Below are 15,446 nucleotides of genomic sequence, written 5' to 3' on the forward strand. Positions count from 1 at the left end.
CCCAGCCTCCTCTCACTTATCTCTCCACCCTTCAGGCTCTCTGCCTTTATTCCTGATGAAGGGCTTTTGCCTGAAACGTCAATTTTACTGCTCCTCGGATGCTGCCTGAACTGCTGTGCTCTTCTAGCACCACTAATCCAAATACATGTACATCCTGTACCTCATGATTCCCTTTAACTTGCCCACCACCGATGTCAGGCTCACTGGGCTATAGTTCCTTGGCTTGTCCTTACCACCTTTCTCTGCACAGATGCTGCCAGACCTGCTGAGATTTTCTAGCCATTTTGTTTTGATTTGGAGATGCTGGTATTGGACTGGGGTGTACAAAGTTAAAAATCACCAGGTTAAGTCCAAAGGTTTATTTAGAAGCACTAGATTTCAGAGCGCAGCAGTGTTCCAAAAGCTCGTGCTTCCAAATAAACCTGTTGGATTACCACCTGGTGTTGTGTGATTTTTAACTCTGTTTTTGTTTGACATTCTTTAAGATTTCCTTCCAAGAAATCTTAGGAACCCTTCTCTGGTCAAATTCTACGAGATCCACACATTGACGTGGAGATTTTTTTTCTTCCTTCTCGCATTGTGTTTGACTTTTTTTTTGGCTCACGTCTCCAGATTCTCCAGTAAACAACAATGAAAAATATGACAGTCACACTCAAGCCATCTGACAGTTACATGATGGGGAGTTCTGTAAGTAAAACACTTTCTTATTTGTTTGCTGTTCTTCAACTCATTCAAATTTGGCCTTTTTGAATCTAATTTTATCGAATTCTTAAGATTCACTGTTTTATACGGAATTTGCATTAGAGATCTTCCAACGATGAGCAAGTAAGTCAAACCATGCTGTCTGGATTACTGAACTCTGTTAGACATTGGCAGAACTACAAAGATGAAAATCAGGTGCAACAATATGTGTAATATTTCTACACATTGCTAACCACTAGCTAAAGTGAGCAAACTTCCCTCAATTACATAAAATGAAGGGAGGAACTTCAAATTGAGAGGATTAACCGGTTGTTTAAATACAGCAAAGGAGGACTAAGAAACTGATAAGGAATAGAATGTGAATGTTAATTTAGCAAACAGGAGACAAAATGGACTTTAAAAGGTTTTCCATTACATGGAAATAGAGATTGTGGTGCTGGAAAAGCACAGCAGGTCAGGCAGCATCCAAGGAGCAGGAATGAGACTCCGATGAAGGGCTTATGTCTGAAACATCAATTCTCCTGCTCCTCGGATGCTGCCTGACCTGCTGTGTTTTTCCAGCACCACCCTCTCAACTCTGATCTCCAGTCCTCACTTTTTCCAAACAGAATGGTAACCCTTGTCACAAGAGGACTGCAGTATTGGATAATGAAGTCTCAACTCATTTGTGTAGGCATTTGGTGAGAATACATCTGGAGTTTGAGTACTTTTTGGCTCCTTGACTCAGAAAAAAATATTATTGCTTAGACGGTTAGTAACTAAGGTTCATCAGACTTGTTCTTAGGATGGTAAGACTCTCCTGTGAAGAGAGATTAAGCAAACTGAGCTTGTATTCTCTAGAGTTTAAGAACGAGAGGTGACTTCATTGAAACCTTCAAAACACAACAGGATAGAAAGGGTAGATGCAAAATCAACTTTTTCCATGGTTGGGGAGTCTAGAACCATGGGTACAAGTTAAAAATAAAGAGGGATGACATTTAGAGTCATGCAGTATAGAAACAGACTCATCGGCCCACCATGTTTATGCTAAAATGAAACCACACAAATCCCGTTTACCAGTACTTGGTTGATACTATGCTCTGGCATTTTAAGAGAGGGAGATGAGAAGAACTTAGTTTCCTCAGATTGGTGAATGTTTGGAATTCTCTGCCCCACAATGCTGTGGAAGCTGTCTTTGAATATATTTGGAATAGAGATTCATAGATTTCTTGTTACCATAAAGGGTTACGGCAATAGTGTAGACATACGGCTTTGAAATGCTTGATCAGCCAAGATCATAATAAATGTTAGAGCAGACTCAAGAAACTGAATGGCCTATTCCTGTTCAGATGATCTATTTCTGTTTCTACTAATCAAATGTGGTTAATAAATTCTAACAGAAATCCCAGTGTAGATTTCCAGTTTATTATTTGAATTTTATGACAGTTTGCACGTAAGTTTCAGCTGATATTGGCTCTACTGTTGGCAACATTTGGAATATGGGGAAGAGAAAGGAAATAACATCCACCCTCTGGACGTTCACATGCATTTACTAGAAGATGCTGGGCAGTAATGACAGGTATCAGAGTCTATAATCCACCCCCTTCTCAGAAGGATAATGTAAGGAGCAAGACAGCCCAAAAATGGGTAGGAGAAGGAAAATGTATAATAAAATAACATTTATATTTTATTTCAGTTGTGTACATTACAATGCAGCACAATAGAATTATTGCACCAATAAAACAAAATCATTGGCAATTTATTTTCTATCACTGTTTCATATAGTAATAATACATCATGTTATGTAAGGCACAGTTTAAAGTTTGCTTACCAATTGTGAGCATAAGAGATGATATGGATAACAGATCTAGAATAAATGCAACAGTTTTTTTTAAAAAAAATCTCAGTTACGGCTAATGTTTTCTAACACACTTTGGCAAGTAAAAGGGGGAAAAAGTGATTGTTATAAACTTTGAAACTAAAAAAGGAATTTCACAATGCATTAGTCAGTGTCAGTATTACATTCAGAAGTCCAACTGTGTCCTCAATCTGTACAGGCTATAGCAACAAAAAGGGTACTTCTCCTGCACGCAAACAGAAAGTCCAGGTCAAACTGGGGAGGCATCGTGGAAATGTCACCAGGTTAGTAATCTAGACGGCTAGGCTAATGTTTTTAGTAACAAAAGATCAAAATCCCACTACTGCAGGTGCTGCAATTTAAATTTATGATAAAATCTGGAATTAGAAGCTGGTCTCAGTAAAGGTGACCAAGAAACAATCACTGATTGTCGTAAAAATACCAATGAACAAATGTCCTTTACAGAAGGAAATCTGCTTTCCTTCCCTGGTCTGGCCTGTATGTGATGTCAGATCCATAAGCAAACTCTGATCAATGGAAATTCAGGATGGGCTTCAAATGCCAAGGGCATCCACATTCCACAAAATGGTAAGAAAAGTTCTTTCCGTTCAGGAATAAGTTTTGAAAGCTACAAGTTAATGAGATGTAGGTGTTCTAATTAGAGGGATATGTGGACAAAATTTGTTAAATCATGGACTGCTGCATGAAATGAAATGCTATTAAGTGATGAGTCACTGCTTTATTGTTAGAAATTTGATTTTCAGAAAAAGTGCTGGGATGCTTTACAATATCACCACTACAACATAGTTAATTATCATTCTTTTTCAAGTGTCACAGACAGTTTCCCTTTTCCAGGATCTTACAAAGAATGATAGATATACAAATACAATAATAAGGACAATAGCCTCTTGTGTTGCAGTTATTACAACACTATTTACAATATAACCCAAGGCTGTGAGTGCAGCAGCAAGATTTATGTTAGAACATGGAACCTGCAGATTTTCTGATATTCTTCAATATCTGTAGAAATCATATCATGGAATTGCACAATTAAATGATGTTACTCCAGCTATCAACACCCAGAAAAGATAATGAAATAGCAACATGAACACAGCATAAAAAAAAGCTGCTTGCACTTAATTTCCATGGCCAATTTACCATTCTGCAAATAGATCAGAATTTAATACTTCAGTGTTTTCACATTGTGGTCTATACTGTAGAGAGAAGTGATGTTGGTGATGAATGTTGCATAATTTAAATCTGGAAAGCAGACATTTAGTAAGCCTCGTCTTTAATACTTTAACAATCTCAAAGACATTGCAGGGCAAAAAGTCAAGGCATTCCAAAAACAATTCCACCTGCAATTTGGGGAGTACCATAAATTCCAGTAAATGAGTAAAGGATAGGGTAGGTAAGAATGGGGTGGGAGTTGAAAGGATAAGGGGTTTGCTATCCATCCATTCTAAAATGAAGAGTGGCCCTAGGAATTCAACTCCTTATGCTCTCATTTCTTATAAGAGCTTCCACAAACCAATAACATATTGTGAAAAACAGCAGCCTTTTTGTATTTGGCCTAGCAAAACCACATTGGCCCAGGGCAGCTCTACTCCCATTTTCATCCATTCTGGGTATGTACAGGACCCAGTGTCCAGTTATGCAGTCTCTGACATGGGGTTTCAGGCAGACAAATACTCTACTCCATTGCACTGCATTTATGTAACAGAATGGGACCAGAAAATCCATAGACTCGATATAAAAAGCAGCAACTCTCCTAAGTGCTTGCTCATTAAAATGCCTTGAGCGGTGATGAGTGATCAGTCTCAGGCACTAGTCCAAGTTTGCGCCAAAATAGTTGATCAGCCTGTGCTGCAGAGAGAGCGAGAGAGAAACATAGCACCAAATGATGATCAAGTTATCTGCTGAAAAATGTTTGACGGCAGATATCAGGTATTAATGTAAAACCTTCTCTAAATTAACACGATTTTTAAAAAATGGGTAATTCATTTTTCAAATATTGTACAATTAGAAAAATATGGCCCCAGATGAACATAAGATTGGCCTCAACTGTGATTCCTTATGTGATGAAATAACTGTCTGACAGTCACTGTTTGGATTTGTATCCAAAGAACACATCGAGGGAGGGTATTTAGCACTCGTGTGATTAGAGTCCCATCATGACCTGCTCCTTTAAGAAAACAAAAAATAGGGAAAGTCAATTTTAAAAAGATAAGTAGCCTAGATTGGTTTTGCAACTTTTACAAAGATTAAGGGAAACAAAATTAAATTCCCAACAGCAAACAAATATTCTAGGGATTAGAAGTGAGAGATTTAAAAAATACTGTTTTACATTAGCAGATTTCAATAAATCTACTGATGCTTGAAGTAAACTCCCAGTGGTGACCACAGTTTTGGCATTCCCCAGCAGTTAATCATGTACTCAAGTCTCAGATTTGCCTACCACAGTGTAATTAATTTAGTTATTTTTGGCTCAATGAAGAAGCTTTTGGTTGGGAAAGAAACAGGAAATGAAACATTGATCAGGCCATATTTTTCGCATTAGGCAATCACAACTATGCTGTACTTGGAAGATAAGTGTATATAATCAATCAATTATTTATCGAAAATAACTTATTCTTTTTCATCAACTAAGGCTTTTTACAGGAAGCCTATTCCACAATCCTTCGATCAAAAAGCCAAAATGTTGCTATGAGTTCCCCTCTTACTCCTAACTTCCTCGTTTTAATCTTGCGTCCTTGGTTATTTAAGAAATTCTAGATCAGTTAGCCTAACATCTTGTTAAAGAGGGAGCAGCCAATCAAGCAGAGTCATTGTGGCTTTATGAAAACGGAATTTTTTAGGGGTGCAACAAGTAAAATAGGGGACTGATGCAAGTTGTAAATTTGAATATTCAAAAGATACTTTAAGTTGCAATATGAAAGGTGGATACATAAAGTAGGAACTTGTGATTTTGAGGGCAAAAATGTAAGCAATGGACAAAGGAATAGCTAACTAATAGTTAAGAGCCTGAAGAGGATACACAGTCGGTAAAGCACAGATTGGTTAACTGGATGACAGAAAATTTGGCTGAAAAAGTAGAATATGGAAAACTGAGAAGTTTTCAACCTTTGTAGGAAAATAGAAAAGGAAAGTATTATTGAAATGGAGAGAGCTTGCAGAAAGCTGCAATACAGAGGCATCTAGGTGTGCAAGTACATCAATTATAAAGGTTAGAAGGCAGATACATCAAATAATTAGCAAGTTAAATGGAATGTTAGCCTTTACTTTAAAGAGAATGGAATACAAATGCAGGGACATCTTGATAAAAATATATAGTTGAGACCTCATGAAGAGCATTGCATACAGTTTTGGTCTTTTTTATTTAAGGAGAGACGTTCTGGCATTGGAAGCAATTCAGACAATATTCCATGGGCTGATTCTTGGGATGAAAAGATTGGCTCATGAGGTATGAGGCAAGGTAGAGCATTGGAGTTGAGAAGAATGAGAGGTGATCTTATAGAAACATTGTGGTTTGATCAAGTAGATCCCAGGAGATTGCTCCCCCCTTTGAAGAAATCAGAATTAGGGACAACGTTTCAGAATAAGAGATTATTTATGTAAGAATGATTTAATTCATTGAATTTATTCGCAACTGAAATGGACAGATTTTTGAACTGTAGCAGAAGCCAAGAATTACAAGGAACAGGCAGGAAAGTGGCACTAAGGCCAAGATAAATTGTAATTTTATTCAAAAGGAGAGCAGACCTGGGAGATGTACGTGGTCTAATCTTGCTTTTATTGCTAATGCTAGTAATTTCTTGGCTATGTAAAGTGAATGATTTCAATTGATTCCCACAAACATGTCTTCTACTGTCGAACCATCTGTGCTCTAAACCAGTATAAATCAGCTGAAGAAGATTTTCTGAAACTTAAAGGCCTTAGGGAAACTAGAAAAAAATACAAATTTTAGCCAACAAATTTTTGTGCGATTAATTTCTTTGGTATTCCTGAACAGTGATACTCTGCAGAATTTCCACTGATTTTTGTTGCATATTCACAAGTAAATACTGGCTGGCTCATAGCCCTGGCATCATTACCACCTCTTTCCATTAACATTACTGCCAATTGTTTCCCCTAAATGAGAATGCTTAACAATTGGTTAAGGTAATGCTTGTGGAAGGAGTTGGGCAGGACCTTAGTGTAAGATACTGCAGCAACTACCACAAAACAAAGCCAGTAACAAGCATCAAATACTATAGTTTTGTTCTTGTAGCACAACATTCTTTGTTCTTCCCTTTACTTTACTTCATGTTCTCAATGATGATGGCAATTCCTTGCCCACCTCCAATACAGGCTGAACCCACTGCATATTTACCAGCACGGCGTCTGAAAAGTATGAACACAATCAATATCACTTTAAATGAACAGTTCATTGACAAAGGAACAGAAGTAGGGCACTCAGTTTCCTGAGCAAGTTGCAGTTTCACTTAGGCTACAACCGATCGATACTTACACAACTAGGTTGCAAAATCTTCAAATCACATGCCCAACCAAAAAAAAAATCAATCACAGTTTTGAAATTTTTTATTGACTCAAGAGTGTTTTTAATAAGCAAACTCTAAACCTCTAGTAACCTTTACATAAAGGGATGCTTCCTCAATAAAGGAAAGACAACATATACAATTTTTGAAAGCCACATGATATATTTGCTGGCCCAAGCTCCAAAAGTACCAGAAAATTAACTATGGGTTTTAGAAAGAAGAGGCATGACAGAATTTGGATGAAAAGTCATTGGTTTGAAAGGTCAACCAGGACTTCAATTTCTGAAGAAGGGTCACTGTATTTGAAACAGTAACTCTGCTTTCTCTCTATGAGATGTTGCCAGACCTCATGTGTGCCTCCGGCAATTTCTGCTTTTGTTTCAGGTTTCCAGCAACCTGATTTCTCTGTTTTACCTCAATTCCAGTATGTTGTCTTCATTAATTCCTGTAGGAAGGCATTTATATGACAGGACATTGAACTAGGCAGAAGTAGGCTCAGCAATAATTTTCACTAATATGGAAACACTTTGTGATTTTTACTGGTTACTCTGCTAGACGATGAAGCTATTGTTTTCATTTCCCCCCTTGCACTGATCAAGAAATTGTAATAACTCATGGTAACATAATTGGATGGAGATACACTCAAGTTATAATTGGTACCTTCATGATCTCTAACAGCTTTTTACCAAGGAGCATGAAACATTTTCCTCTGAGATAATGAAGGAACCAGGGGAATAAAACAGCCATAAAGATCCACAGCACAGAGAAAGATCCTTTGGCCCATCGAATCTACATTGGATGAATACATGTATCTAACAATTCTAATCCCATTTTCCAGCACTTGCCTCTCACCTTGTCTTAATTTGAAAAGCAAGTATAGAGGCAATCAAGGTTGGAGACATAGGAATATGAATGTGTAAAGGGGAAAGGGACATTAATCTGAGAAAGAAAATAAGTTCAAGCTATGTGGCAAGAAATTCCATAACGGGCACATGATGGACGAAAATTGATTATCAGAATGGCCTGTTCTCATTTTGCATTCTTATTTAACAATAGCACATCTCCTGGATAGTTTTCTTACTGACATTTAAAGTTTCCTGAGCTTTCAGAGGACAGCAAAATGTGATATCTCACCTCAGCAGGAGTTTAGCCTTTGGGTATCATGAGTCAAGATTTTTATTAGACTTTCAAATTAATAGTTATGAGGTGAGTAAAAGGAATGATATTCTTCTTTAGGAGAGTTTTGTGCCAGCAGTGAGGTCAGGATAACACTATCAGCATGTTGAAAATTTTTCAAAGACAACAGTGCTGAGAACACGTGAAATGTGCATGAAGTACATTAAAATACACGCGTGTATTTGTGTTTTGGTGATATCATGGATTAGTAATCCAAGGGCCCCAAACTAATGCTCTGAGTACACTGGCCTAATTCCATCACAACAACTGGTGGAATAAACCTGGAATTAAAAGCTAGTCTCAGTGAATGATGTCAATGATTCCATTGTCAATTGCTTTAAAGACTGAGGTGGTTCACTAATGTTCACTGGAGGGGGAAATCTGCCCCCCTTACCTGGTCTGTCCAGAACCACAGCAATGCAACTGCCCTGTGAATTGGCATGAGCAAGCCGTTCAGTTCAAGGGTAGACAGACAGAGGTAAATTGTTGATGAAACAAAGATACTATAAATAAATTTAAAAAAAGGAAATCAGAGTTCTTGAAGCAGAGGAATCTTGTGCTCAAGAAGCAACTGATCATAATTTACTGCACCAGAAAGGATAAGGTGTGCCTGAAATCGCACAAATAGCAGGATCACAGGCATAATGCAGTAAGTGCATGACAATTCAGATGAGGCAGCTGATGAAGGCAGGACATCCTCAAATTACTGCAATCAAAAACTACTTAGCGTTAGATAAATATAAGAGACAGTGACAGCGACTCAGAAGATGGATGAGACAAGGATTACCTCAAAAGGATGAGAGGTCATTAGATGAAAGAATAGAATGGGATAGCTAGGTGTAGCCCAGACACATTGTATTGTGGGGGCTCTTGGTTGCTTTTTTTTTTGCAGTGTGCAGTCACCTTAATGTCTGCCTGAAATGTATCACTGGTTGAGCACACAAAACCAAAGGAAAGAGAGAGACAGAGGATTGTTAGATCCAATAGTATAGACAGAGGTCACGTTGAAACATTTGCTCAGAGGAAGTCAACATTTCTTTAAAAATTCATTTTTGGGATATGGGCAGGGCTAGAATATACTTTCCGCTGAGAAGTTGGTGATGAATCTTCTTGGACCTCTGTAATTCATATGATCATTAGGGAGGGAGTTATAGAATTTGAACCCAGTGATTATGGTGCAGGCACTAGATTGAAAACCAAGACTAATGAGAACATATGGCTGCAACAGTGAGGGAAGGAGGGAAGAGTACTGCAGAATGCATATAGAGGTGCGGAGGGAAATATATCTCTGGTGGTGGAGTCTGACTGTAGATGACGGAAATGGTGAAGGATGATGCGTTGCAGCGACAGGTTGGTGGGGGTAAGGTGAGGTGGGGTTCTGTCCTTGCTGTGACTGGAGGGGTAGGGTTGAAGGGCAGAGGTGTGGCAAATGGAGGAGATGCGCTGGAGGGCATTGTTGACCACGTTGGAGGGGAAATCGCGGTCCTTGAAATAGGAGACCACCTGGGATGTTCTGGAATGGAATTGGTCCTCCTGGGAGCAGATATGGTAGAGGCGGAGAAATTGGGAGTAAGGAATAGCATTTGTACGGGGCGGGAGGCTGCGGGGGGAGGGCAGTGGGATGTAATCCAGGTAGCAGTGGGAGTCAATGGGTTTGAAGTAGATGTCCGTATTGAGTCGGTCGCCGGAAATGAAGATGGACAGGTCCAGGAAGGGACGGGAGGTGTCCAAGATGGTCTAGGTGAATGTGAGGTCAGGGTGGAAGGTGTTTGTGAAGTTGATGAACTCTGGGGCCATGAGGTGGAGCCGATACAGTCATCGATGTAGCGGAGGAAAAGGTGGGGAATGGTGCTGGTGTAGCTGCAGAAGATGTACTGTTCCACGTACCTGGAGAGGCATGCATAGCTTGGGCCCATGCAGATGTCCATGGCTTCATCCATTAATCCAGAGTCCCAGGTAATCTTCTGGGGCCCAAGTTCAAATTCCGCCATGACAGATGGTGGAATTTGAGTTAATTCAAAAATTGAATTAAGAGACTGAAAAATACCTGGTTCACTAACAGCCTTTAGGATTGTCCTTAACTGTGTAGCCTTCATAGTGACTCCACAGCAATGTGGTTGACTCTTAACTGCCCTCTGGACAAGTAGGGATGGGCAATAAAAGAAAAGGACCATACCAAAAGGATGATGGGATGATTTAAATTCAAGTGGTACGGCATGTCTAGATTTCAGAAAAGAGTGTAATTGATAAAGCTCTCGAGCTAGAAGCAGAAGTATTTTCTAATAGTTTCAACTATCAAACAAAAAAAATTGGAAAAACTGCTTAAGTATGAGAGATTAAAAGTCTAATGGAGTAGTTCAAACAATATCAAAAAGTAAAATGATATTACTTAGCACATGTCAGAATCATTATTGTGTGGGTTTTATGTGACTGCACAAAACATTTCAACAAAACAGGAGTTAACAACAATGGAAGATATGATACAGTTGTGTTAATAATGCATCTTTATTTACATATTATATAGAGAGTCAAGAAATAAGAAAAGGTTTCATTTTTAAATAGGTCACTCATTGCTGATCAGGTGTGAGATAAAAGGTTGTGCAGCCTTTTGAAAGTTGATAAAGGTTTAGAAGATCATCAGGGTAATAATATTGGGAAATATCAGCTATCCTCATCTCCATATTGAAGATAAGCCATGTGTTCAAAGTGGAGAATATTTTAAAGAATGCACTCAGGATTGGTTCCTTTATCAGTAATCTTCTAGTCAAATCAAGGAAAAGAGTCTATTTAGTTTGGGGAAATACGTGATCTAATTGAGGCTATTAAATAAAATAATAAAGGTATCAGATAAGATAATTACTTTGCCATATTATTCAAAGTAGAAAAACCCAGAGTAAGACAACATGACATAACCTTAAAAGTAGAGCTAGGTGTAAAATCATTCCACAAAAGAAATTGTAATCCAAATCTTCCTAACAAATTATGGATGCTCAGACAATTGAAATTTGAGTTCATTATCTATATTGTACCAATGGAACAAATTATTTTTAGGCCTTTTTCAGACTGTAGTTCCTTACATCAGGCAGTATTCGAGAAAATCTGTGCTGTAACAACTCCATATTACCATTATAACTTCTCCTTTGTAAGCCTCTCCTGTCAGTTTCTCTGATAAAGCTACTGATCATCACCTCCTCGTCACATCTCCTGTGACCACATATCTTCATGTCTCTTTGACATGCTTTACAGTCTATACTGTGCTATTAAGTAGAAAAAAAACTCTCAAGTTTTATATTATGTTGTAATAATATAAACACAAAACACGCGAGTGCAGAACATTACGAAGCAGGAAAGCAAATCAGTAATAATAAAATGGGTTCTTCAGTTCATATATAAAGAGTATGAGAGCACCATCTACTGCTGACACACACATCTACAAATAACCCGATCAGAATATAGAGGAAACAGCACGATCAGTACTTGAGAATGTATTAACTTTTTAGAAAGAATTTTTTTTCCATCAAAATTCCTAACATTGAACAATTTCTCTCTGTTAGATTACTGCACAAGTTCAACACTTCCTGCTTTTACTAAGTAATAGAATCAATACACAAATTACGTCTATTTCAAAAGAAATACAAAACAAAATTTTCATTAATCTTGGGTTGTCGGACACATTTTTATATGCAATAAAAACTGCAAATTAAAGTCAACTTAAGGGTCGACATCAGTTTTTTTTTGTAGGCATCTTATTTCAAATTAGTTATTTGGCAGTTTTAATGCAGGCATTGTCTCCTTTGGGTAAAAATTGAAAAGTGTGGCGCAGGAAAAAGCACAGCAAGTCAGGCAGTATCTGAGGAGCAGAAGAGTCGACATTTCGGGCATAAGCCTTTCATCAGAAATATGGAGCAGAAAGGGGCTAAGATATAAATGGGGGGAAGGGATAGGGCTGGGGGGGGTGGTATGTGGAATGACAATAGGTGGGTGCAGGTAGGAGATGATTATGATATATCAATGGGGAAGGTGGAGGAGATAGGTGTAAAGGATGATGGATAGTTAAGTAAGGTCAAGAGGGCGGTGCCGAGTTGGATCTGGGATGAGGTGGGGTGGGGTGGGGAGACTGGAAAACTGGCGAAGTCAATGTTGATGCTGTGTGGTTGCAGGGCTCCAAGGTAGAAGATCAGGTGTTCTTCCTCCAATTGACAGGTGGCTTTGATTTGGTGGTGGAGGCATGTCCTTGGGGGAACGTGAGGGGGAGTTGAAGTGGTTGGTCATTGGACAGTGGGGTTGTTTGGTGTGTGCAGACCAGAGATTTTCCCTGAACCACTCTGCGAGTTGGTACTCAGTCTCTTTGATGTACAGGAGACCACCTCAAGAGCAACAGATGCAGTAAATAAGATGGGTGGGTGCACAGGAAAATTTCTGCCGGATTTGAAATAATCTTTTAGGGTCTTTGACGGAGGTGAAGTGGGAGGTACGGATGCAGGTTTTGCATCCCATGCAGCAGCAGGGGAGATTCCGGGTGTAGAGGGTGGGTTAGTGGGGAGCATGGATCTAACAAGGGAGTTGCGGAGGGAATAGTCCCTGAGGAACACAGATAGGGATGAGGAGGGAAATATAGTTTTGGTGGTGAGGTCTGATTGTAGACGGTGAAAATAGTGGACGGCAATGTGTTGTATCAGGAGATTCGTGGGGTGGAATATGAGAACCACAGGAGTTCTAACGTTGTTGCGGTTGGGGGCAGGGGTTCGTGGGCGGAGGTGTCAGAAGTGGAGGAGATGCGATGGAGGGTATTTCGATCACCCTCAATAATTACACCTTCGAAATCTCCAACTTCCGACAGACAAGAGGGGTAGCCATAGGCACCCGCATGGGTCCCAGCTATGCCTGCCTCTTAGTAGGAGACGTGGAACAGTCCCTCTTCCATAGCTATACTGGCACCATTCACCTTTTACAAAGCCACACTGATGACTGTATTGGCACCACCTCATGCTCCCACCAGGAGGCTGAACAGTTCATCAACATCTTCCACCCTGACCTCAAGTTCACATGGCCCATCTCCAACACCTCCCTACCCTTCCTAGGCCGTTCTGTCTCCAGAGTCCAATTCAACATGGGCATCAATTCAAACCCACCGACTCCCAGAGCTACCTTGACTACACCCCCCTCCCCCCAAATCCACACCATTTAGCCAAGAAACAGACAGATAAATAGTTATTGTACCTCAGCTCATAAACTAGATGAGCTGTTATCCTGGTTCCAGATGCTCCCAGTGGGTGTCCTAAGGCTATAGCCCCTCCATTCACGTTCGTGTTTTTGGGATCCAACTTCAGAGCCTTCTGTACAGCTAAATACTGAGGAGCAAAAGCTTCATTTACCTTTTGAAGAAAGAATACATCATAATCAATAACATTGTAAACATAGTTTGAAAAACAATAATTTCCACCATATATACATAATATATATGTGTATTACTTATCTCAGCCTACACAGCAGCATGATATACTTTGCCTCAGTGTCCCTGGTTTAGGGAGGTGAAGTTTGGCCAATTATCTTATTCCCAACCGACAATTCCTCCTAGACAGTGAACTGTAAGGCCGCTGGAGGAGAATGGTGCAATGCTCCATACTCAAAGAACAAACCTATGCAAAGTACAGAGTTGAAGAGTGTAGTGCTGGAAAAGCACAGCCAGTCAGGCAGCATCCAAGGAGCAGCAGAGTTGACATTTCAAGCATACGGTCTTAATCAGGTGTGGATGCTGATAAAGAGCTTACACTCAAAACGTCGACTCTCTTGTTCCTTGGATGCTGCCTGACTGGCTGTGCTTTTCCAGCACCACACTCTTCAACTCTGATCTCCAGCATCTGCAGTCCTCACTTTCTCTTGTGCAAAGTACAGAAAGTTAACTCCATGAAAGAGGCAACATTGTCGAGACATCATGTGAAAGGGAAAAAAAAGTGGAAGGAAGAGTAAAAGTAAAAGTAAAATTAGAATCAAGAGCAGGTTTATTAGGCCCTTGAACCTGCTTTGCCATTCTATCAAATGTTGGCTGATTTAGATACATCTTAAGCGTATTAAACAAGGGGGAAATAAATAAGCATATGTCGGAGAAAGAAATAAAAGATAGAACCAACAGGGTGAGATGTCTTGCAGTTTAATTGTATTATACTTCTAATGATGGCTACCATAAACCAATTCATTGGTTTTCACAGACCTCTACCAAATCCATGTCCTTCAAGGATAATCCTGCTTTCTTTAGGACTCCACTGATTGCTGGCACTGGGCCTGCCAGAGACAAAAGTAAGAGCTAATTAGAAAGGAAACATGCTTCGAGTTCTTAAAATTTGCCGCTGCATTTGCCAGATTTTAAAACACAAAAATAAGCAGGTAGCAGGTTAGAATAGTAAGGCATTGACATGCTGTATCATCAGCTGTCACCCGGCATCACAGTTCGTAATTTTAACCACTTGGACCATAGAAAGCGATGAACAAAGGCCAGATGACTTTTTGCAGGAGAGGTATGCAAAGACATCCATTTTGAAAGTTGTAATGCTTACTTCATTAGTAAAATTCGTCTTCCTAAATAAATCACTTCTGTTTATTTGCTAACAATTGAGGAAAACTTGTAAGGAGACTGGAAATGACTTTGCTCAGAGAAGCAAACTTTTTTATTAAAAAGCACAGGTACCATTGAACTAACTAATTGCTGCTTTCCTATCCAGCAACTTGATTTTAGCTCCCACCTTTCATCCTAAATATCTAATCAAGGACTGGTGGCACTTGGACTTCTGCCAACTACTCCATAAAATATGTTGATCAGTATCTGAAGGAAAAGAACAATTTAATAGTTTGGATGCGAGCTTTATCTGAAATTGATCTTGCTAAGCAGCAAAACTCCTTTAAAGCTGTTTCCATGTTTTGACAAAAGGTTGGTGTCCTGTATAAAAATGCTGAGACTTCCTGAGTCAGGTGGTGAACAGACCCCTGAAAATGGTGCAAAATTAGCATTGAGCTATACAAGCCAGGCTATTTCTCAGTTCAATCTCTAACTTTTGTGGGGTGGTAATCAGTAAATTTCACACTGGGCATCAGAACCATAATAAAGTGGTAGAAACTGGGGGAGGGTTTGGGCAGGTCAGGATTCATGTCCCTGATTGCCATGTGACAACTCCTGCCAGATGTTACATACATTTACA

The 15,446-nt window shown here is 39.4% G+C and overlaps 1 protein-coding gene across 1 annotated transcript in view; it reads right to left on the reverse strand.

Annotated features, from left to right (window-relative positions):
• Window positions 1-2,387: 2,387 nt before the first annotated feature.
• Window positions 2,388-15,446, reverse strand: part of acaa2 (acetyl-CoA acyltransferase 2) — a 60,949-nt gene continuing 47,890 nt past the window's right edge. The window contains exons 8-10 of the mRNA XM_060849913.1: window positions 14,465-14,535; window positions 13,474-13,628; window positions 2,388-6,922 (exon numbers count right to left, since the gene is read on the reverse strand). Of these exons, the coding sequence (XP_060705896.1) occupies window positions 6,838-6,922; window positions 13,474-13,628; window positions 14,465-14,535 (311 nt within the window). The 3' untranslated portion in view covers window positions 2,388-6,837. The remainder of the gene's footprint in view (window positions 6,923-13,473; window positions 13,629-14,464; window positions 14,536-15,446) is intronic.

This window comes from Hemiscyllium ocellatum, chromosome 1 (assembly GCF_020745735.1).
Source record: "Hemiscyllium ocellatum isolate sHemOce1 chromosome 1, sHemOce1.pat.X.cur, whole genome shotgun sequence".
Lineage (NCBI taxonomy): Eukaryota > Metazoa > Chordata > Chondrichthyes > Orectolobiformes > Hemiscylliidae > Hemiscyllium > Hemiscyllium ocellatum.